The 25,066-nt window shown below is 36.9% G+C and overlaps 2 protein-coding genes across 2 annotated transcripts; both read left to right on the top strand.

The window, feature by feature from the left end:
* The first annotated feature begins 701 nt into the window (after positions 1-701).
* LOC122580879 (ATP-dependent RNA helicase DEAH13) lies at positions 702-7,725 on the top strand. Its single transcript, XM_043753030.1, has 12 exons — positions 702-791; positions 1,159-1,208; positions 1,420-1,501; positions 1,590-1,664; positions 1,743-1,792; positions 1,881-1,941; positions 2,024-2,422; positions 2,568-2,783; positions 2,871-3,101; positions 4,035-4,148; positions 4,793-5,995; positions 6,098-7,725. The coding sequence occupies exons 2-12, from the start codon at positions 1,165-1,167 to the stop codon at positions 7,553-7,555; spliced, it is 3,933 nt and encodes a 1,310-aa protein (XP_043608965.1). The 5' UTR covers positions 702-791; positions 1,159-1,164; the 3' UTR covers positions 7,556-7,725.
* Positions 7,726-11,051: 3,326 nt separating this feature from the next.
* On the top strand, positions 11,052-14,007 carry LOC122581061 (putative disease resistance RPP13-like protein 1). Its single transcript, XM_043753201.1, has 2 exons — positions 11,052-13,351; positions 13,745-14,007. Coding segments are annotated over exons 1-2 (2,235 nt in total). The 5' UTR covers positions 11,052-11,117; the 3' UTR covers positions 13,746-14,007.
* The last annotated feature ends 11,059 nt before the right edge of the window (positions 14,008-25,066 follow it).

Below are 25,066 nucleotides of genomic sequence, written 5' to 3'. Positions count from 1 at the left end.
TGTCCATACTCATTTAGTCATCTATTCCCTTAATTGCATCTTTTTATTTTGAGTTGTGTCACCCGTGGGACCAAAGAAGAAGCTGACACCTCACCTGATAATCATGTGTGTAAGACACTTAGTGAAATAAAATGTAGAATGACATATCATTCTTACTTTAATAAATATTTGAATCAATTTCTATCATATTATTTTGAACACTACATAGATTCATGTTTGGCTAAAGTTACATATTGAAGTGACACGTTCAAAAAACCTGAAAAAAACATTATCATTCCACTTATCAAAAATCCTAGCGGTCAAAATAAGGATTGGAAAGTTCTAGCTCCTTATCAATTTATAAACATATTATTCTGAACACCACATAGATTCACGTTTGGATGAAGTTACATTTAAAGTGTTCAAAGAATCCGAAAATAACGTTATCATCACACTTATAAAAAAAAGGAATCCTAACAGTCAAAAAAAGATTAGAAAGTTATCGATTGTACTAAGTATTTAGCAAGTAAAGTTATCATTAATTATGTTTTTTTTCACAAAGAATCCCAGATTCAAATCATGTCTTAACTATATTTCTAGAATATCGAACAAAAGACTTCACGATTTTTACTATTAAAGACATGTTTAATAGGTTTTTGACTCATTTAACATACACCTTAAACTTGCAAGGGGCTAACATGAACAAATAACGAAAAGTTTATATATCTTTTGTTTCCCGGCCCCCAAAACACACACACACACACAGTTCAGCCTCAGCTCCGCCGCTATAGACGCCACAACCACCCACCGAGGTATAACCGCCACCCTATCTTTCTTTCCTTTTTGTTACAATTGTCTCAATTTAGGGTTTATTATTTTCTGCTTTTATTTATGTGAATAATTTGTGCCGCCAACTAACAAAACCCATTCACATTTTATTTCAATTTTTTATTTTCTTTGTTTTGAGGTATATATACAAGCCCTAGTATTTTATTAGAAAAAAAAGAGAAAAATTTGCAATATTATTAATCAGAGCAGAAGGTTACTTTACTTAACACCCTGAGAAAAAAAAAAAAAAATTCTTTTCAGTACCAATTTCATGTTACCATGTTTGAAGATATTCTTGTTTCCGAGCTGTGATACGTTAATACGTCTCCGTTATTTGATACGATTTAGTAGGAAACTATGGAGTCCTTGGAGGGATTAGACCATGGATCACATTTGTCCAGGTAAAAAATGTTGTCGTTTTTTTGCTTTATTATATCGTCGTAAGCTTTTTCTAAAGACGCCTGCTAAGTTTTTGAATTCTGTAATTTGAATTGTGTTGATTAAATTTGTTGAATTTTCCGACTACCCTTTTACAAACGCTATTCTGCCCATTATCTTGAAGTTGGTAGGGATCGGTTTCTAATTCATGATGCCTCGTTTTTTTCTTTCTAGTTTTAATGGAGATGATAGTAACGCTTTGATCTTGACGGGAAAGAAAAAGAAAAAATCTAAGGAGAAAGGTTTAAAACAACGGGTATGTCAAGATAATACTTGGGTTTGGGCTAGTTGTTAATCTTTCTAACACGAGGCTTGATGAGTTGTTACTTTGTCTTCCTTTTAAGGGGCCTTTAAAGTTCAAGAAAAAGGACAAACCTAAACCAAGCAACTCTCAAAAGAGAAAGCTGAAGAAGCTTGAGGTTTGTGCATTTGATCCATTTGTCCTGTTTTGAATAACTTGTTTGGTTTATATTTTGCCGTGTTTTTATTGTACACAGGAGGAAAAGGGGAAAGCGGATCTTTTAGCTAAAAGTCTTGAGACACTAGAGTATGTGAACTTTTGTTGGGTTCATAATCCATATGGACGCTTTATTTGTTTATTTATTTTTGACAATCTGGTTGTTTTAACTTGTCAGGAAATACAAAATTCAAGACGATGCTTATTCACTCATGTGGTCTTCACGCCGTTTGGGCCAGGTTCGACTTTTATTTTCCGAGCTTCAAAAAAGAAATCGTTTTTTGTGATTTATAGCTTCGTGTAACAGCTAAATATTCATAGGTTGATACTGCCCGAGAGAAACGCAGAAGAGAAGAGCAGTTTGCTAAAACGGGTTTAGTATTACAACATAGCGACCCTCCTCAAAAAAGACTGGCCGTTAGTAATGATTCTTGTGAGAGCGAACCTGATATAAGTGAAAATTACCCGGACCCAGACGTGGAAGGGGATTTCCCAATTCAAACCATAAACAGAGTTATAAATATCACTAGTCTGAAATCTTCTCCTCAGAGATCTTCTTCAGAACTACTATGTAGCAAAAATACTGAAGACGTTGGTGCACTAGTGTCTGCTTCGAATGCTAATAAACTTGATGATGAGCATGCTAACTCATCCATGCTAAAAGATCCTAAAGCTTCATTGTCTACGTCTAACTGTAAAATTAGTATATCAAAGTCAAAGGTACGCTTTATCCAAAGCTTAGAGATTGTTTGGTCTGATCTTTTTCTGAAGTAGTGCGAGTTTGTGAATGCTTGCTGTTCATTTAGATGCCTCCAGATTGTGATATACAGTACCCTTTTATGAATAATAGCTTAATATGTTGCAGGAGCTAGCTGGCTCTGCAACTAGTATGACCGCGATACAGAAACCCGTTGTTGCCCCCATGGTGGTTCATGTGTCGAGGCCAAAAAAGGTTGAGAGCATGAGAATGGATCTCCCTATTATGGAGGTGGAGCACGAGATTATGGAAGCCATATATGAGAAAATCAGTGTTATCATATGTGGAGAAACAGGATCTGGTAAGACTACACAAGTTCCGCAGGTAGGCATATTATTTTATTCTCTACTGCGAATATGGGATTTCATATTAATTTCAAATTTAGCGTGTGAACTTCTTTTAATTCTACAGTTTTTATATGAGGCCGGATTTGGTTCAAAAAATCATAGTAGTCGAAGTGGCATTATTGGTGTTACTCAGCCGCGTCGTGTGGCTGTCCTTGCAACTGCAAAGCGGGTAGCATATGAGCTTGGGCTTCGTTTAGGGAAGGAAGTTGGTTTCCAGGTTCGGCATGACAAGCGGATTGGAGACAGCTGCTCCATCAAGTTCATGACTGACGGAATATTGCTTCGAGAATTGCAGGTATGTGTTTCCTCTTTTTTTTTTTCTCTTCGTTTGGTATCTAGTATTAAGATTTAACTGAATAACTCCAGTACTCCCCTAGCATGGTTCATGATAGAGAGTCTACTGGTTATGATTGGATAATACCTCATGGGCTCAAGGTTTGCTTAATTTGGAAACGAGTGTAAGAGTTCTTAGCTAAGGCTAGCACCCAAGCTTGGTAATTTATCACATGGAAAATAAAAATATAGAAGCCTCGGATTAAACAGAAAATCTAACGCAAATTGTCCCAACTTTAAACCAAATAAAATATGCAAAGATAAAGAAATTTAAAGTGAACCAAGGGGAAGAGCAAGTCTGATATTTAAAGTCATTAATAAGAGAATCTTTCTAGTCTATCAATTTTGAAAGAACTGATATGTATCATAAACAGCAATAAATAACAGCTACCAAAAGTGTAGAACAAGAACAGAAGACAATGTAAAACCGATTGAGTCGTCTGTTAAACTTAAAGATAATCTGGATTAAAGCCCCAGTGGCCCCTAGTCTGGAATTATGCCCCAGTCCCTAGTTCCTAAGAACAATAACAATATCTCCCTAAGTAAACTGATGGCCCGGCGGCCTTCTTTAAACATAAATATTACGTAACCTAAGTTGTTCACCAAGTCACTAATAATAATAATAATACTTACTGATAATAATAATTACCACATTACTCCCTAAACCATTCAGCTCTTAAACATCTGGACCCATTAGGCCCATCTTCTTCTTCCTGCAGCTGATTCATATCAGAAACAACAAAATGCTAATGTGATGAATCACCGATGATTCTTTGATCACATTTCTTTTTTATTGGTGGAATCCTATTTTTCATCTTATTTTTCTTTTTTACCAGCTTATTTTATCTGTTTGCCTCAAAGCCAGAGTAGGTGTTGATACATTTTTATGCTGCAGAATGATTTTTTGTTGAAGCAATACTCGGCCATAATATTGGATGAGGTTCATGAGAGGAGTCTGAACACAGACATACTTACTGGGATGCTTTCTCGTATTATAGTAGAACGCCAGGTAGATAAACGCTACATTTCTGTGGGTTCTCTCTGGCTCATCATACTTTTTCGTTCAACTGGTAGACTCCTCATTTACATCTTTGTAAGTTAAGAAATGATCATCACTTACTGGATGAAGCTATGCTCCAACGCATTGGAGACTTTATGCTACACTACATGCCTACACTTGTAATATTATACGTTTTATTGGCTTGTGATGAACACCTGGTGCAGAAGTTAGAACTAGTAACTGAAAACATCAAATGTTTTGTTTGTTATAGTAGGTTTTATATTTACAAGTGGTGCTTCTTTTACATTTCTATACGCAAATGGAGGATGTTATGAACATCCTAAAGAACTACTACATATTAGGAATATTAGCATGCAGATCAGTTGAATGATCACCATACTAACCCCGAGTTGTGTGCTGTGGTTTTCTGGTTTTAATTTTTAAAAAAAGTTTGATGCTAGACTATGATAGTACCTTATATCTACAGCCATAGTACTAATCATCTTGACTTAGAAATAAATTGCTGTTGCCCTCTGGTTTATCTCTCAGCTGACTTGCTTATCACATCGGATATAGCTTATCTCATCTTTCTTTTTACTCCTGTTTTATTAACTATTTCTCTTACTTCTCTTTAATCTTGTGTTAAATGGCAGAAAATCTATGAACAGCAAAAAGAGTATGAACGATTAACAGGAAAGGCAATTAGCTTTGAGAAAAAGATCTTCCCGTTAAGGCTCATATTGATGAGTGCCACCCTGAGGGTTGAAGACTTTAGATCGGATATAATGTTCGCTGAACCTATAAAACCACCTGTAATTAAAGTGAGAGGTCGTCAATATCCAGTTAGTAAACATTTTTCAAAGAGAACAGAGCTTGTGGACTACATTGGACAAGCCTATAAAAAGATCTTAACAATTCACAAGAAACTTCCATCTGGAGGAATACTTGTGTTCGTGACAGGCCAAAGGGAAGTAGAACATTTGTGTCGTAAGCTACGCAAAGCATCTCTTGAGATGACCAAAAGGAAGTCGGATGCAAATAGTGAGATGCCTGTTGATACCACTTCCAAGGAATTTGACATGAAGGAGATTGATGAAGCATTTAAGATGGGAAACAACCAACAAATAGACAGATTTAGCTCATATGGTAATGAAGATGGTGATTTGTCAGAGGATGACGATGAGGCTTTCGATTCTTATGAATCTGAAGATGAAAGTGATTTGGAGGCAAGCACTGATATAGAGGATGCACGTATCCAAGATAATGACCTTGTTAATGTCTTGGGAGAAAATGGAAATCTTGATTCACTGAAAGCTGCTTTTGAAACTTTATCTAGGAAGAAAAATTCTGACTCTAAACTGGACAGTGCTCAGTATGATTCTGTTCTAGGTGATTCAAAGCAATCAAATTCTGCTTCTGCAGTGATGAGGGAGGCCGGTGATAGGTCCCCTGGAGCATTGTGTGTTCTGCCCCTATATGCCATGCTTCCCGCATCTGCACAACTTCGTGTGTTTGAGGATATCAAGGAAGGAGAGAGGTTAGTAGTTGTTGCAACTAATGTTGCAGAAACCTCTCTAACTATCCCAGGCATTAAGTATGTTGTTGATACAGGAAGGGAAAAGGTTAAAAATTACAATTCTTCTAATGGAATGGAAACCTATGATGTCCAGTGGATAAGTCAAGCATCTGCAGATCAGCGTGCTGGAAGAGCTGGAAGAACAGGGCCTGGCCACTGCTATCGTCTCTATTCTGCTGCTGTCTTTACCAACATGTTTGCTAAGCACTCAACTCCTGAAATCCAAAAAATACCTGTTGACGGTGTCGTTCTGCTCATGAAATCCATGGGAATTAATGAGGTGCTCTACCTACTTTTTCTTTTTTTTTTCAAAACAATAATCTACTCACATGTTTTGTCTGCATATTTGTTTTCCTGATTATTTTTCCTTGATTTGATTTAGATTACGAAGTTCCCTTTTATTACCCCTCCAGAAGCTAAAGCTTTGTTTGAAGCAGAGGTTTGTTTAAAATCTCTGGAAGCACTTGATAGTGATGGGAGGTTAACTCCTTTGGGGAAGGCTATGTCCCGGTACCCAATGAGTCCTCGCCATTCACGGATGCTTCTTACAGTTGTTCAAATCCTGAACAGTGGAAATGGTTCTGCACGACGGAATCTGATTTTAGGATATGCACTTGCAGCTGCTGCAGCTTTGAGCTTGTCGAATCCTTTTGTAATGCAGTTTGAAGGAGGGTCAGCTGATGTGAACAACACTGAAAATGTTATCAGTAAAAGTGAAAAACTGAAGAAAAGAAAATTGAAAGAGAATTCTAAAACATCCCGTGCAAAATTTATGAACCCGACCAGTGATGCTTTGACTGTAGCTTATGCCTTGCAGTGTTTTGAACTATCAGAAAATCAGGTGGACTTCTGTAATGAGTATTCATTACACCTTAAAACCATGGAGGAAATGTCAAAGTTGAGAAAGCAGCTTCTGCATTTATTGTTTAACCAAACTATGTGTGATACTCGGCAGGAGTTTTTATGGACTTGTGGAAATAAAGAGGATGTAGAACGATCTTGGATGGTTTATTGTAATAAACATCCCCTGACGTTAAACGAAGAAGAGCTTTTGGGGCAAGCTATATGTGCTGGGTGGGCTGATAGAGTTGCCAGACGTGTAAGAGGAATTTCAGGCTTATCAGAGGAAGATCGGAAAGTGAGTGCACCCCGTTATCAAGCACACAAAGTAAATGAAACTGTGTTCCTTCATCGCTGGTCTTCTGTTTCAAGAACTGCCCCCGAGTTTTTGGTGTTTAGTGAGCTTGTTGACAGGAAACGTCCATATTTACATGGAGCAACAAGAGTGAAACCCGAGTGGCTTACTAGATATTCTGGCAATCTATGCAGTTTCTCTGCACCACTTGCCGACCCAAAACCATATTACGAGCCTCAGACTGACCAAGTTTATAATTGGGTGAATACTACTTTTGGTGACCATTTATGGCAGCTCCCACTACACAGTTTACCTGTTAAAGACGAGAAAGTTAAGGTGACTGTTTTCTGTTACTCTTTGCTTGATGGGATTGTGTTACCATGTGTAAGAAAAGTGAGGAAGTTTATGGATGCCCAATCCGCCAGCATTTTAAAACCAGAGGTATCGAGCCATAAGAGATTTGGGAGACTAGTGTACGAGTTAAAGAAAAGGAATATACATAGTTGTGCGGCGTTAAGGAAGGCATGGAAGGAAAATGAAAGAATGTTGTATGATGAACTTTTGGATTGGTTTCCAAAGGGATTTGAGAATACCTTTGCGGGTTTATGGGAAAATATGCAGCAAGAAGTACAATTAGATCCCCAGGAGCGTTTTCTTGTAGTGAAGAAAAAAGAGAATAGTAGAAAAATACGTATCATGAACTAGCTTGCGTCTTCATGGTGAAAGGTGTAGGTACGTTTCAAGAAAGATTTTATACTAGCAATGTCATTGTAACGCACATTTTTGTTAGTATTCATGAAGTTATAGTTATTTACTATAAGGTTTTATCATGTTTAGTTTTTATTAATGAAAAATTATATCGCATTTGTCTTAAATATATTTTATCGAATATAAAAAAACAATAGATAAATATTTGTTAGCAAAAATGAAGATGATGTTGTCTCATATCATCTAAGTTTTTAATCAAGTAAAAAAGTATTCATAAAATATTTGTTTATTTGAAAAATATATTATAAAATTATCATGTCAACAAATTTTCATCCAATTTGAGGGTGAGAGTGAGATAATGCTTTTATTTCTCATACGAGTATTTGTTATTGTTGTATTGTAATGTTTTGTCATGGATAATAAAAAAATTATACATAAAGCAATTTCCGAAATTAGGCATTTGATTAAGTGAGTTTTATTCATTTGAGTCTACTTTTTCCCATGGAAACCAAGGGACAAATCCTAGCTATTAAATTATACCTTCAAAAATAAATCCCTACCCTTTACCCCCCCCCCCCCCCCCCCCCCCGGGTCTCCTTCCCCCACCGCGCGCACACACCCATACACAAAACTTCGCCGAAAAATTCAAACGATGATAAAACCTTCGTTCTTTTGAATTAGGACATCACACTTACACCAAAACACTCGCAATCACACCACGAACAAACCGTGACCAGAAATTAATCCAATCTATACTCGCCGGAAAACTTGAAAAACTCACCGGAAAAATAAAAAACACTATAGGGGCTTTGTTGTTTATTCGAATTAATGCATGAAACTTGTACCAAATCACTCAGAAACACATTCCCCACATACCCTAGCCATTAAACACTGTTTTCGAGCTCGCCAGAAAAATCACAGTGTCGCTAGAAAAATCACATTCCACCATCTCTTGGGTCGCTGCTCATCAAATCCATACCATTCTCAAATGCGTCCTTTGACCGTCAGCTTAGAACGGATAAGGGCCTCTGGCCCGTTCCGTATCCACCTGAAAACGAAATTGATTAGCCGGAGAAGTCGTCGGAGAAGATTCGACGGTGTTAGTGTCTTAGTGATTACCAATCAAGCTTGATTTGGCTTGACCAATCAAATATGATTAGAAAATGTCGTCGGAGTAATTCACCGGAGTAACCAATCAAATATGATTGGACAATGTCGCCGGAGTAATTCACCGGAGTAAGCAATCAAGTTTGATTGGATTTTGATGATTGTTTGATCCAATGGCTTAGATTAGTCTCTTGGTTTTCATCATTTTTTAAGGATCCATGTGAATACAACCCTTGATTAAGTTAAAAAAAGTTAATAATAAAATAAAATACTCCATCAAACTTCTTGTTTTAGCTACAATGTTTTTACAACTGGATCAAATGTTAAACTATCTGACCAATTATTTGCTATGTACAACAATGTATGATTTACACAGTTGTAAACTGTGCAATAAAACATGTATATTTGTTGTATATGGCTAATAATCATCATATATTAATCACTTTGCATAAAAAAACTATGGTCTAGACTCTAGAACCAAAAGCTTACCAAAGAAAAAAAAATCAAATCAACACAATCAGTATAATATATCTGTCTTTTATAACTTTTTCTTTTTTTTATATATAAAAATGTGTCTATTTTAATGTTAATTTCAATCAGATATTTTTAGGTTTACAAATTTTCTACAAATAAATTTTTGCAAATACTATTTCAATCAATTAAATCTTTTCTTTGTATTTTATCTTCTTTGTTTTTCTTTCTCTTGTTTGGTTGAAGGGTTGAACCACTTCATATTACAAGTATTTGGTAAAAATTAGTTTGTAAAATGTGTGTTAAGCAAACATTGTTGTCATTAGTAGGTTAATTACACGCATAAAAATCACTCCTCCTGAATTTTCGCAAGACAAATTTGTTGCACCCAAATAATTTATACTGTCCGTTTTAAGGGCTCTTATTAACAAAACCTTTTTTTTTTTATTATTTGTGAACTTTGAAAAATGCTATATTTTATTAGTTTTAACTACTTTATTTTTATATCACTTCCAGTAACATTTTTGACAATTTTTGTTATACTGTAAATATTTAATAATATTATTATAAAAATAAAAATTTTAAAAATGAAATGAGAAAAAAAGAAAAGAAAAAGAATGTTGGAAGTTTCGAACCAGTTTTCGGGCCTCCTTTCCTTTTATTAAATCTGCTTTACGAATGAAAACAAAACGATATTCCTCCTTCCTCTTAAAGTGGACTCATCTGTGTGTGAAAGAATAAACAAATAAAAATGTAAATTATATCGAAGGTGTATTGAAAAAGTCATTTTATTTTGAAAGGTAATACAATAAACAGAACATTCAAACAACCAAACCGAGTTGCAGCAAGAAATAAAACAAAACAAAATATATCAACTCAAATCTACAAGAGCGGGCGACTACTCAACGAGCCAACGCGTTTGTTTAATCAGAACCCAGAAACAAAAACGAAAAACAAATAAGCAAACAATCTTTTAAACCTTTTTTCCAAAAAAAAAAATATATATATATATATATAATAACTAATGGCTGAAATCGTTGTTAGTGCTGTTGTGGGTGTGTTAATTGAAAAACTAATCTCTGGTGCCTTGATGAATTTTGCTCGATCTCAAGGAATCGATTCGCAGCTGAACAAATGGAAGAAAACCTTGCCCATGATTCAAGCTGTTCTGGCTGATGCGGGCCAGAAAGAAATAACACAAAAAGCTGTTCAACTGTGGCTGATCGAGCTACACGATTTAGCTTACGACATAGACGATGTACTTGATGATATCTCCACAGAAGTCTTGAAGCGGAAATTGAATCAAGAAGAATCTCATGGCGACACTACTAGTAAGGTTATGAAGATCATCCCATCTTGTTGTACTAATTTCGCTCCACGTAACATCATGTATGGTCGTAAGATTAGTTCTAAGCTAGATGAGATTACCGCTAGATTGACTGATCTTTTCCAGCAGAGAATTGATCTGTGTTTGAATGTAAATGTTGAAAAGTCAATAAGTAGAGCAAATAAACCATTGGAAGAAACTTCACTGGTTGACGAGTCAGGCATTTTGGGGCGGGAAGAAGATAAGAGGGTATTGCTCGACAAGCTTTTGGGGGTTGAAGCAACTAGTTATCAAAATGTGAAAATCGTGTCCATAGTTGGTCTTGGTGGGGTTGGCAAAAACAACTCTTGCTAGAGTCCTGTACAATGACGAGCAAGTGAAGGGTCACTTTAAACTTAGAGCATGGGTTTGTGTTTCAGATGTGTTTGATGTATTTAATGTTAGCAAGGCTATTTATCAAGCTGTATGTGGGGAAAATAAAGAATTTGCTAATCTTGATTTGCTTCATGTGGCCCTTAAAGAAAAACTTTCAAACAAAAGGTTCCTACTCGTTCTAGATGACGTGTGGAACGAAGACCACAAGAAGTGGGAAGTCCTCCAACGGCCACTTGTTGGGGCACCTGGAGTAAAGTTATTGTGACAACCCAGAGCACCATGGTTGCATCAGTCATGAACTCGGTTCAACCTTACAAGCTGGGGATTTTGTCAGATGACATAGCTTTGTCTTTGTTAGCACAATATGCACTTGAAGAAGAAAACTTTAACAAACATCCATTACTTGAATCGATTGGTCAAGGTATTGTCAAAAAGTGTGATGGTTTGCCTTTGGCTTTGCTAACACTTGGGAGGGTCTTGAAGACTAAAGGAATCGATGATGTTAAATGGGACGAGTTGTTGAAAAGTGAGATATGGAGTTCAGAGGACGACGGAAGTGATATTCTTCCCGCACTCAAGCTGAGCTACTATCATCTTCCTTCGCATATAAAGCAAGTATTTGCATATTGCTCTATGTTTCCAAAGGACTATGATTTTGAAAAGAACAAACTAATCCTATTGTGGATGGCACAAGGGTTTCTGTCTCAAACAAAGGGCAAAAACCAACCAATGGAAAGTTTGGGTTGCAAGTATTTCGAAGAGCTGGTGGCAAGGTCTTTTTTTCAGCCTTTAGGGAATGATGAATCACGATATAAAATGCATGACTTGATAAATGACTTGGCTACAAGTGTTGCAGGGGAGTTTTTTTTTAGGTTGGATAAGAATATGGATCTAAATCGTAACAATGACGCTTATGAAAAGTTTCGTCACTTTTCATTCATACGTCAACAACCAGTTTCAAAAGATAAAAAGTACAAGGAATTACACAAAACTAGATGCTTGCGAACGTTCTTACTTGTGTCAGGTGGTTGGGGGGGCCTTGAAAATATTGGTTCCGTTCTCACACTGGAGAATGTTACTGCAGAATTACTTCCCCGCTTACACTTCCTGAGGGTGCTAAGTTTAACTAATTACTCGATCACAATGGTACCACACTCCATTGGTTGTCTCAAGCATTTAAGGTACCTTAATTTTTCTGAGACGGAGATCCCACAAATACCAGAAGAAGTGAGCAAACTATATAATCTACAAAGCTTGTTGGTCCGAGGGTGTGGTAATTTATTTACGATGCCAGTGAGTTTTGTAAAGCTAATAAACTTGCGACATCTTGACATGACTCATACTCCGTCCTTGAAGAAGTTGCCTTTGGGGATTGGTGGGTTGACTAGTCTGCAAACATTATTCAAGGTTGTTATTCAAGATAATAATGGGCTTAAAATATCTGAACTCAGGGGCCTAAAGGATCTTCAAGGTGTACTTTCCATCGAGGGGTTGGAGAAAGCGATAGATCCAACCGAAGCAAAGGATGCCGAGTTACACCAAAAAAAGGGCCTTGATGAGTTGACATTGACATGGGGTGATGCTGCAATTAATGAACATGACGTAATTGAAAAGCTAAGGCCTCACTCTAAGTTGAAAACGTTGTGTCTTGATGGGTATAGAGGAATGAAATTTCCTAGTTGGCTTGGGGATCCGTCGTTTGATGGTTCAACAGAGCTTGTGTTAAACGAATGTAACTGTGTAGTACTACCAACACTTGAACATCTAACTTCACTTAGGAAGTTGGGAATATATAGGTGTTCAAAGTTGGAATCAATTGAGGGAAGGAAAGAGGTGGTTAATGGGGGGAGTAGCATCATGGGATCTCTTAGACAAGTGAATGTTATAGGTTGTGATGCACTAGAGAGTTATTATTGTCCAAGTAGTGTTGAGTCGTTGGTGATATGGGGTTGTCATTCAATGAAATCATTAAGCTTCTCTAAATTGCATGAGGAGGACCTCCCATCATCCTCAAACTTGAAGAATCTGGAAGTGAAAGATTGTAAGGATATAAAGTCGTATTTGCTAAGTCTCACATCTTTGGAAGAGATGTTTATATGGACATGTCCCAGTATGGAGGATTTATATCCATCATGTGGGGGGTTGTGGCCTCCTAATTTAAGAGAGTTGTCAATAGGAGAATTAAAGAAGCCGATGTCAAAATGGGGGCTTCAAAACTACCCATCCTCACTTGTTAGATTAGTATTATATGGAAGTAATTCAGGAGTGGTTTCATTTGGAACGGAAGAACAAGATTATAATAATACAAGATCATCATGTTTTCTTCTTCCACCATCTCTAACTTATTTAGATATCATTGATTTTGAGGAAGTGGAATCAGTTTTAGAGGTCTTACAAAACCTCCCTCACCTTGAAGAACTTCATATTTCTGGATGCCCGAAGCTTAAACATGTGCCAAAGACATCTTCATCGTTGAGAGTATATGTATGTGGCAGAAACATTGACACATCATGGTATGTCATCTAATTATACGAGTTTGATGAATATTAGCAGTATTAGTAATTTGTTAACAAATGTTTAGAGGGATTTTTAAACCAATAATTTATATCTATACCTTTACATCAAACAAGTAAATAATTTAGCCCTCCAGCTGTTTGATAAAATTCCTCAAAGAGACACGCTTAATTGGAACTCCCTATTAATTAAGGCTTTTTTTTGTTTTAAATTAAGGCTTTTTTTTGTTTTAAATTTAGGCTTTTCATATTTGTGTTTTTTTGCATAACATAATCAGGGGGAAATGCGCTATCTTAGTGATCTAGCAACCTTGGTCTCAGAACCACTAATCGACACAAAGCAAAATCCTATAGATACAAAGTGTCTAATTTATTTGTTCTATTGTTTTGTAGAGTTAGCCATGGGACTGTGGGAGGTTTTCGGATTTGTTCGGTTGTACATCATATTATATAAGCAAAATCGCCAGGTATTTCAATCTTTGAAGTATTGGTGTTGGTTGTTTTGCTACTCTTCTGCTATTTGATGAAACTAAAAAAAAAAAAAAGAGTTTATAATGTTATGGGGAAATTATGAAGTGAATTTTGGTTTCCAATTGTATGCGTTTTTGTCTACAATTTTTAGGGTGATTATGATATCGCAAAGTGAATTGTAGGATTCCTGGTTAAGTAGTTTCTAACTATACATTTCTTAACCTAATTGAAATGAAAGAGTTTTCTGCATTTATTTAGATTATTGTTCAAAATCATGTCATGGATAGAAATAATGAGTATTCCATTGGATGAATCCCATTTTATTGCATAGTACTGTGTACTAATTATAAGTACTTTAAAGTTTAGTGTATTAATCTTGTGAAGATTGAAAAATATAACCTGAAACTTGGCCGCAATCTTGATCATTTTGAAAAAACAACGAAAAGAAATAGAAAACTACAACAGTCGATTGACAGAAATGGTAGCTCTGTTGAATACTTGATATCATTGGTACGAGTTGAAACAATTAGTTCTAGCAAAAGTTGATTTAAGTTAAATTAGTTCTTCTAAGCATATCCAATGCATAAAACTTAATTGTGCATTGCACTGGTGGATAATTAGCAAGTTAACATTGATGTTGATTGTGTTTATCAACGAAATTATAAGAGATGTGTATATAATATGATGTTCATCACATTTATCCGACATTTCAGTCAGTTCAGGAAATGAAACCACTCAGTTTCTGACAATCTTATACGAGTACTTAATTAGTTCAGCTTGTCTAAATCCACCCCCATCCAATTATTTATAGGCTGACATTTGGTTCCATGTGACTATGTCAGTAATACCTTTTGATAAAAGAGCTAAAGTTACAAAAATAAAAACATATATGTACACTGCTAGACGACATCTTGGATACCCTAACTTGATTCAGGGCATTTACAATATATTGCTCCTTTTGTAATGTCATGTTCAACTCCTTTGTCACCCCTAATATCTCAACCATTAAATGTAGACAAAGAATACAACCAAAGGTTTTTAATGACTTCAAGAGCCTACGTGCTTCTGCCCTGTGATCTTGACAATAATGATTAGAATGGATGAATCCATTTGATATTTATAATTTTGTGTACTAATTTTAAGTACTTTAAAGGTTAGTGTACCAAGCTTGTGAAGATTGAGGAATATAGGTTAGCCACGAGCTTGATCATTTGGAAATAACACGACAGGAAATAGAAAATTACAATAGTCTATTTTTCTTGGTGACTTGGAGTCATTTAAATGACATAAGTGGTAGGTGCGTTAAATGACTTAGTGACGTTCAGGGGACGGAAACGGCGGGGAAACGGCAGGGGGGACGTTTCGAATTTCAGGGACGACAGCGGAAAAAGGCTGGGGACGTTTCAGTTGACTATGGGGACGTTTCCATGGGGAAGTAAATGGCCGAAGATCTTAAAGTTGCCTTGAATTAGATCGGAAATCATAAAGTAAATCAGCGGTTTTTGTAATTCCGGTGGAGGGTTTTGTAACAAAAAAGTGGTGCGGTTGTATTTGACAAGGATGGTGTGTTGTTTTAAGGTCATACGTGGTCTACATACATTGGGAGTAGAGAAAGTATAATATGGGGAGGTGGGAAGTTGTTGGGGGAAGATATATTATCCATATATATTAAACACTTTTATTTATTTTAGTCTTTTAACTTTTATATATATTACTTGTTTTCAGGAATGAAATGTTATACAACATATTTTTATTTTTGTGGCTTTTAATAATTATTTGGAAATTACAAACAAACTGTATGTAGATATATATTTATTTTGAATTTTTTTTGATATATTTAATTATGGGAAAATGATCGGTACTTTCAGTTGTACCCAAGCATACGTACAGCAAAGGCAAAAAAAATTAAAATAATTACATTTTGACACCTTAACTTTTTTACATATCTAAAAATGCCCCCTGATTTTAAGCTATGTTGTACCCAACCATAGGTACAGCGACTGTACGTATACTAAGCCCATTTATTATGTTTTATATTTTTTATTGATGTATCCTTGCTGTATCATTGTCGTACCCGTATCTTAATCTTTTTATTTTTTCTGTTTCCCGTACCCGTATTGTCCCCGTACCTCTTCGCCATACCCATCTAGGTGCTCCCTTGATTGGTACAAAGTTGAAATAAAGTAGTTTTAAGAATTAAGTTAAGCTAGTTCTTCTAAGCATGTAAAATGCATAAAACTTAATTGTACAACTTAGCAAGTTAACAAAACGATTGATATTGATTGTATCTATCAATGAACTTATAGGAGATGTGACTAAAGGAAAGGCTAAAGTTGTGTGGAAAGATGTTTGCAAGCCTAATGATGTTGGAGGGTTAGGATTAAAATCTTTATCTGATTGGAATGAGGTTTTGTTAACAAAACATTTATGAGATATTTGTATAAGGAGAGAATCTTTATGGGTTAAGGGATTTGTTGGGTTGTGTTCTTTAGCCCATGAGGAAAGCCCATCAAATAGGCTCATATCCAAGAGTCCCTTTGACTCTTGTTGACTTCAGTTGCTAGGGCATCATATGATGCAAATGGGCAGCCACTATCAACAACACAATAATAAAAGAAAGTGAAAAAAAGAGAGATTGGAGATTCTCGACTTTGAATGTTGACTTTGAATAGGTTAAATACTCCTTTTGTCTTTGTTTTTGTTTGGGGTTTTTCCATACATCTTGATGCTTTATTCCAAGTGTATGATGGTTGTTGTATGCCTCTAGTAAATCTAGGGAAAGTCTAATTGTATTGCTCTATTATCGGTGGTAGTGGATTTTAAGCGGCCTAAGGGTCCCGTGGTTTTTACTATCACTTTGAGAGGTTTTCCACGCTAAAAGTTCTTGTGTTTGTGTGTGCTATTTTTGCTGATCTTATTACCATTAGGTGCTGATTTTGATTGCATTTAGGGTTCCCTATTTGTTAGTTTCCTCATAGGTTCACAAGGGTTGGAAAAGGTTGCCAGACGAAGGGGTTATTTCCGCATTTGTGTTTACCGTTGTGGCCTTTATTTCCCATCCGGATTTTCAGCAACAGGTTAAAAGGCAAATCTGTTTGGAGGGTTCATTAAAAAGGGAAATATGCTTGGAGTTGGAAAGGAACATTGAAGGTTAGAAAGAGAATAAGGAAGCATTGTGTTAGTAGAATAGGAAATGGTACTACTACTTCAATTTGGTATGACAGCTGGTGTAAAGAAAGTCCTTTAAGTGATTATATATCTGATAATATGATTACTGCTGTACATTTTAGTCAAAAAGCTAAGGTGGCAAATTTGATAAGTAATGGAAATTGGACCTGGCCCAAGGAATGGTATGGAAGGATTGCTAATCTATGCAATATTGAAGTGGCGAAAGTTGGTGAGCATAAGGATGATAGAGTTGTCTGGATAAATAGAGAAGGGATTGAAGTGAAATTTAGTATCAGCAATGTTTGGAATACAAGAGAGAATGGAAGTAAAGTCGAATGGGATAAACTGATTTGGTTTAGTCAATATGTACCTAGTCATGTGTTTATAGTGTGGTTGGCCATAAAGGACAGGTTAAATACTCAAGAAAGGCTTACAAAATGGTATCCTATGAAGCAATTAAATGTGAATATTCTGAGTGGATATGGCAGGAAATAAGGGAGAAGGTTAATGGTCATGATATTCATGGTGTATGGAAGGAGATTGTTAACAGGTTCATTGCTACAAAGTGTCCCAAAAAATGTGGAATATAATACAGAGGATTGTTTTTGCAGCCACTGTATATTTGATTTGGAAGGAAAGGAATTCAAGAATGTTTAAAAATGCTACCTTGCCAAAGGAAAAGTTAAAAAATCAAATATTGGAAGGCATTAAACTCAGGTTGGTCAGTCTAAGGTTTAAACGATGCAAGGCATATGATGAATTGAGGGAGAAATGGGAGCTGCAATAAGAGATAGTAACTGGCATAGTGTTTTTCTATTATGTAAGGATGTGCAAATGTTATTGCATGACTAGGTATTACTAATTGGAGGTACTGACTGTGCAAGGCTAGTGTAATTCTTGTATTTAGTATGAATGATTGGTGACTGTATAGAGTTTAGATAATAGTATATAGCATAGATTATGTATTTGGAAGGTTTGTAAATGGTGAACATATTCACCATAGATGAGTATTGATGTAATTGTAATTAGTTTTCGTATCAATAAAAATGAAGGAGTTATTGGCCAAAAAAAAAAAAAACCTTATAGGAGATGTGTATATTATATGATGTTCATCAACATCTATCCGACATGTTGGTAAGTTCTGCATTTAGTGTTTAACCAAACGCTGTGTGATACTCGGCAGGAGTTTTTATGGACTTATGAAAATAGACAAGATGTAAAATGAGCTTAGATGGTTTATTGTAATAATCACCCCCTGATGTTAAATGAAGAGGAGCTTTTGTAACATTCGTGATTTTTGACTTAATTGATTTGTAACTTCATCAATGAAGCATTACACGGCTTAGAAGAGCAATTTGATAGGAAAGACGATGACGGGTTGTACTTTGTTGAACGGTTATGGATACCCGTTCTTGGCGGGTGGCGGAAGAAATTGATGAATGAAGCGCATAAGTCGGCCTACTCGGTTCATCCGGGTTCCGACAAGATGTACTTTGGCTTGAGAGACTTGTATTGGTGCCCGGGAATGAAGAAAGACATTGCTAGGTATGTTAGCGAATGCCTCACTTGCTTGCAAGTGAAAGCCGACCACAGGAAACCTCCCGGGTTGCTTGTTCAACCGGCGATGCCGAAGTGGAAATGGGAAGATATCGCTATGGACTTCATCACGAAGTTACCTAGAACGAGAAATGGTCGGGACACCGTTTGGGTGATAGTTGACCGGTTGACTAAGTCGGCTCACTTATTAGCCATCCGAGAAAAAGATAAATTTGACACCTTGGCACGTTTGTACGTCAAAGAGATAGTATCCAAACATGGAGTGCCGATTTCCATCCTATCCGATCGGGATGCCCGATATACTTCAAATTTTTGGAAGGCGTTCTAAGAATCATTGGGTACTCAACTCAACTTGAGTACGGCGTTCCACCCTCAATCCGATGGTCAAACCGAAAGAACGATTCAAACACTAGAAGACATGTTACGAGCTTGTGCCATCGAATTTGGTGGCAATTGGGATGAACATTTACCGTTAGTTGAATTCTCCTATAATAATAGCTATCATGCTAGCATAGGTATGGCGCCATTTAGAGCATTATATGGGAGAGATTGTAGGTCACCGGTAGCTTGGGCGGAGGTTGGTGAAAGTCAACTCATTGGACCCGAAATCGTCATTGAAACAACCAAGGTGATCTCACAAATTAAAGAGAAATTGAGAGTGGCCCGTGAGAGACAAAAGAAGTACGCAAATGTTAGACGACGACCCCTTGAATTTAAGGTCGGTGACTACGTTTTGTTGAAGGTGTCCCCATGGAAAGGGGTAATTCGGTTTGTGAAGCGTGGTAACTTGGGCCCGAGATACATTGGCCCATTTAAAATCCTTAAACGAATCGGCCCGGTAGCGTATCGATTAGAACTTCCTCCAAACTTGAGTGGAGTTCACAACGTCTTTCATGTTTGCAATCTTAGGAAATGCTTGGTTGACCCGACTCTTCATGTGCCTATGGAAGAGATCCGAATCGATAATACGTTGAAATTTGTGGAAGAGCCGATTGATATTCTAGACCGTCAAACTAGAAAGCTTAAGAACACTCGGTACACACTTGTTAAAGTGAGATGGCAAGCGAGACGTGGACCCGAATTCACTTGGGAACGGGAGGACTCAATGAAAGCCAAGTATCCTCATTTATTCGACGAATCTAGTTAGATTTAGATTTCGGGACGAAATCCCTTTAACGGGGGAATGATGTAACATTCGTGATTTTTGACTTAATTGATTTGTAACTTAATGGAATTGAAAATGAACGAATTTGTTAGCTTATATGGATTATCGAACGTTTTGTTGTATAGTAACGTAACGTGAAGTCTAATTGTGTTAACGGTCTCGTTTTAGTGTTTAAATGGTTAACAAATAGCTATTTGTCAAATTTAGCGGAGCGGGAACCACACTTGTTGAACCCTAGGCCGGCCCTCCCCATCCACCACACACCCCATTCATTTTTCTTTTCCTTATCCAAATTCTTATCTCTCTCTCTCTTCTCATTTACATCTCTTCTAAATCATCCATCTACCCTCCAAATTCATCATAAATACATCTAAACCTTGTGTTGATAATAATAAATTAACAAAATCTAGTAACCCTAATAATAATATTCATCAAAATCCAAGAATCTCAAAGTTTCAAAGTGTTCATCCAAAGTTTGAGCCCTAAATTCGGATTTGAAGTTGTAGGACGAATTGGTAAGTGTTTCATAGCTCAAAACGTTCCTTTTTCATTGTGGGTTACTTCCTTGTCGTCAATCTAAACGTTTGATAATCGATTTTGGCATAAAATGAGTGATTTTGGTTAAAAACGGGTTTGGATTAAATCACAAGATGTTGGAGGTGGGTTTGTGAAAAGATTAAATGTTTATGCTTAGTTATACTTGTATTTGATTGTGTTAAAGTTTGGTAGCCGGTTTTGGCTTCTAAGGTTGCCAATTTTGAGGTCAAAACCCGTTTCTTGTTCTTTGAAAACTGCGGACGATATTCTAGAATTGGCGGATGATCTGTGTTCATCAGACCATCCACCGGATGATCCGTCAGATCGTCCGTAAATTTATGTCTTTTCCATAGCATTTTCGTTCGGTTATCGGTCGACTTCCAATGCTCCAAAACTTGTTTAATAGTCTTATATCATCATTCTAAGGTCGAAAAAATTTGGTTAAACACATTTCTTAATACTTCGATTTTTCAAGTCGAATTTTTGTGCTAAGTCATTGAACCGAATTTAACTAAAACTCTTCCCTTGTCACTTAACGTTCTTAAATTACTTCTAAAGCATCCTTGGGGGATTGTGGCATAGTTTAGTTAGTTAGACCTTACTGTTTGGGATACCTTGTGATGATAAAATGTTGATGTAATAGGTTTGTAATTGTTGTGTTGTCCGCTTACCCGCTTAGTCACCTTTTACCAACTTTCAAGGCCAAGGTGAGTTTCGTAGCCCAGTTTCTCTTATATTTGGGGTGGAAAGTGTACTTGTTTCTTGTAAACGTTTTAGCGAATTATTTGAAATGATTTGATACTAAATGATGATTTGTGAACGTAAATGCTTTGTTCCCCGTAAACGTAAGCATGATTGTTTGTTATGATCATGCCGTTGAAATATACGTAAGACATACCGTTGATCATGCATTTGAAATATATGTAAGTCATGCCATTGATCATGCATTTGAAATACATGTAAGTCATGCCGAAATGAACACGCCTTTGAAATATATGTAAGTCGTGCCGATATGTGTTGATTTGTGTTATGTGTTGAATTGTAATAACGTGAAACCTTTTAGGGTTTCCCTTGGAACGTGAATTGGTATTCTACTCGTCGTGTATCGTTAACGGTTGTTATCCCGACACTATGATTTTAACGTTTAAACCTACGAACTCACCAACTTTATATTGACACGTTTTAGTACACTTTTTAGGTGAACAGGTTAATGGAAGACATATTGGATGATGATTGATTGTTTGTATGCTAGGATTGGAATTGGACTTTATCAAGGATCCACGAATCCATTGTTCCCGCTTATGGGTTATGCTTAGGATCATATGCCATCTTTTGTATTCTCTTTTGTAAACGGTTGATGGTCGTGCTCCTTATGCATTGTTTTGCATGATCTTGGATTTGTAGTTGATTGAATTATATGGATTCCCAGTCATTTTAATGCATTTTAGATTGTCTCTACTTAATTTCCATGTCATGCTGTGTTTTTCTTGTGATATCTCATTATTCCGCCTTGTTGGGGTGTTACAGAATGGTATCAGAGCCGTGGTTGTAGGGAATTAGGTGGATCGACCTAGCCTATAGCCATTGCACCCACATTTCATAATTAGCATGCATGATAGGAAATTTTGTGTGCAACGTGAATTGTATGATGCATAAAAACTTGTTTAAACGGAGTTTGTAGGTTTCTTATGATTTGATTGTTATGTGATGACTTGATGGACGTATATGTTAGTGTCGGGATACACCGTGACTTATCGAACGTTAACGTATAATCTTATAGTTTACTGTTTAACCCTAGCAAAGTGAAATGAGGGTATTAACGGAGTATGACATTCGGTAACCCTAGAGGCGCCTCATCAACAAATTTATGGTTATCCTATGTCATATAAAGTTAATGGTCTCGTGGATTGCACATTGTGGATGAGGTATAGTAGGAAACCCGGTATGCTTAATGAGTATTGGGTAGGTGGAGGGTTAGCCGCTGGTACACCCTGTATACATACCCGACCAATACTTAGAGAGCATAACGGAACCGAGTCTTGACATCCATTTAATATATTAACGGTGTGGAGGGTTAGCTGCTGGTACACCCTGTATACAAACACTTTTAATGTGTTGAATGTTGAAGTTAAGATTTGGACTATGTTTCACCCGCCTTGTCATGACCTGACCCATTTTATTTTATGTTGAATGATTCGTGATTGTATGATTGATGAAGCCTTAGATTATTGCCATGATAAAATCCCCGTAGAGATATGCATGCTAGACGGTTTAGGGAAACCCTAGATATGAGATACTTGTTTCGTGATGATATACTTTGGTTAACTCGTGTGGGGATTGTGAGAACTAACTTGCTAATCTAACACGTGTGCTCAGGACTATGGTTAGACCAAAGAGAGTCGTGGGAAATATCCCATTATTCCGCCTTGTTGGGGTGTTACAGCTTTTGGGTGAGCTATATGTGCTGGGTGGGCTGATAGAGTTGCCAAACGTGTCGGAGGAATTTCAGGGTTGTCGGAAGTAGATTGGAAAGTGATTGCACCCATTATCAAGCACACAAAGTAAACCAAACTGTGTTCCATCATCGCTGGTCTTCTTTTCCAAGAAGTGCTCCTGAGTTTTTGGTGTTTAGTGAGCTTGTTGACAGGAAACGCCGGTATTCAACTGGAGCAACAAGAGTGAAACCTGAGTGGCTTGCTAGATATTCTGGTAATCTATTCAGTTTCTCTGCATCACCCCCAAAACCATACTGCGAGCCTAAGACTGACCAAGTTTATAATTGGATGAGTAATACTTTTGGTGACCATTTATGGCAGCTCCCGGTACACAGTTAACCTGTTGAAGACGAGAAAGTTAAGGTGATTGTTTCTTGATGGGATTGTTTTACCTCTTTCAGCCAATTCTGGCGGTGGAAATGAAAGTGATGCCACTGTGGGACACACAGAGACGTTTGATAATAAGTTGGTTCTGCGAGTTTTGAGTGGGAATCAACCCTCCATTCTATCTAATTTGTTTATAGATGACAAAAGGCCAAGCTATATATGGTGTGTGTTTTAGTAATGGGACTATGGGAGTACGGTTTATAAAGTTGATCTTGTTGATCCTAAGGGGAATGCTTCAAGCGGATTTTATGTTGGTAGAAAAGGAGGGAAGTGCACTGCCATTCAGCCAGGGAACCCATTTACCTGCCCAACACTGAACAAAACCATGCTTATAACGATTACTACCAAAGAAGGCGTAAAACTGACAGAACCTGTGACTATTGTGGGTTTGCCACAACTGGTGTGGAGAGTAATTATATTGACAACTAATACCCAATTGTTCCATGATTAACAAGAATTACACTGTCTTCTCCTTGCAGGTTATGGATCCTGCATATTTACAGGAAGGTGAGCGAAGATGAACCTTAGTTTTATTTCATCAAAACGAGCATTTAATTTTTTTTATTAATTGTTTAAAGGCTAACATCTAAACTGTGTGTTTCAGCGGTTCAACTAGAGTGGTGGTAGGTCTAGTCCTCCAGCGTTTGGACTGGCGGGCCCCACGGGGAGTGCATCCTCGCACAATGGATTCTTGAAACCAGGTATTTGATGTTGGCAAGTTTTTACATTTTACATGGTTGCACTTCTGTAGATCTATGTAGACTTGTATAGATGATTTTTTTGGTGGATAAGACCAGAAACAAGTCAATTGTTGGTCTCCTACTTAAGACCATAATGACTAGCTATCATGTATCAAAGTAACCAAGGTTATATTTTTGGATTTAACATGTAACATTTTGTTATGATTTTCCATTACATTTGAGATGGTATTTATACATGAATTTGTAAGATAAATATGAAAAGTTTTCAATACATTTAACTGTTTGACTTTGACTGATTGACTTTGACTGTCTTGTGGGAAAGGGGAAAACATTTATTAGGGGTAGTTACGGAATAAAAAATGTATCTGGACAAATACGGTATTTCAAAGACAGAATTATTTAATGGGGGCATTTGCTTTATAAGGGAGTAGAGATATTTATTATTCGTTTTTTGGCAAATTTTATACAAGGAATTAAATTCCATTAATATCAATGGATTTATAATGAAACTGAATTTTGAATCATGACTTTTTCTCCATTAGGGTGGGGGGAGCGCCTCGTCACCCCTCCCCTCTCCTCCCCGCTTTTTCTCCTCCTCCCCGTCCGCTCCGCAAATGCTAGGAGTGCTTCCTCGTCCCTCCCCACCCTTTTCTATTTTATTTATAAACATATATAAAATAAGAAATAAATAGAAAAAGGAAGAAAAGACAAAAGCATTTAACGGTTAAAAGATAGGCAAGGAAATAGGCACCATAGTCCCCAAATCCCTCCCCACCCTCTAGGTACCTGTTGCGCGGAATGGTGTTTAAATAGGTACCTATCCGGTACCTATTCCCTCCCCGAGGCACACCCCCCCCCCCCCCACCCTTATATAATTAGTAAACGAAGCATTAAACGTCTACTACTCGTAGACGTAGACGTTTAATGCTTCGTTTACCACTCACCAATGATGACTTTCCAACTGGTCATAGGCATCACAGGTTTTACCCAAGGTATTGAGTTCGATCCCTAAGGATAACAAGTCTTGGGATTTTTTCTCCGAATACTTGTGACGGCACATGGTCAACATTTCGTTGTCTAGGGTACGTGCAAGGCTTCACCATTATACGGTGAGGTTTCCCTGATGTCGCATACCGTCGGAAAAAAAAACACGTTTAACACTCTAAAAGCATAATGCGTCAAAGACAGTTAAGTACAACGATAACATCCAAGCTAAAAAATAAATTTTCTACGT

The sequence above is a fragment of the Erigeron canadensis genome, chromosome 9, assembly GCF_010389155.1.
Source record: "Erigeron canadensis isolate Cc75 chromosome 9, C_canadensis_v1, whole genome shotgun sequence".
Classification (NCBI taxonomy): domain Eukaryota; kingdom Viridiplantae; phylum Streptophyta; class Magnoliopsida; order Asterales; family Asteraceae; genus Erigeron; species Erigeron canadensis.
Note: the sequence above shows the minus strand (reverse complement) of the source record. Positions and strands in the feature narration are given on the sequence as shown.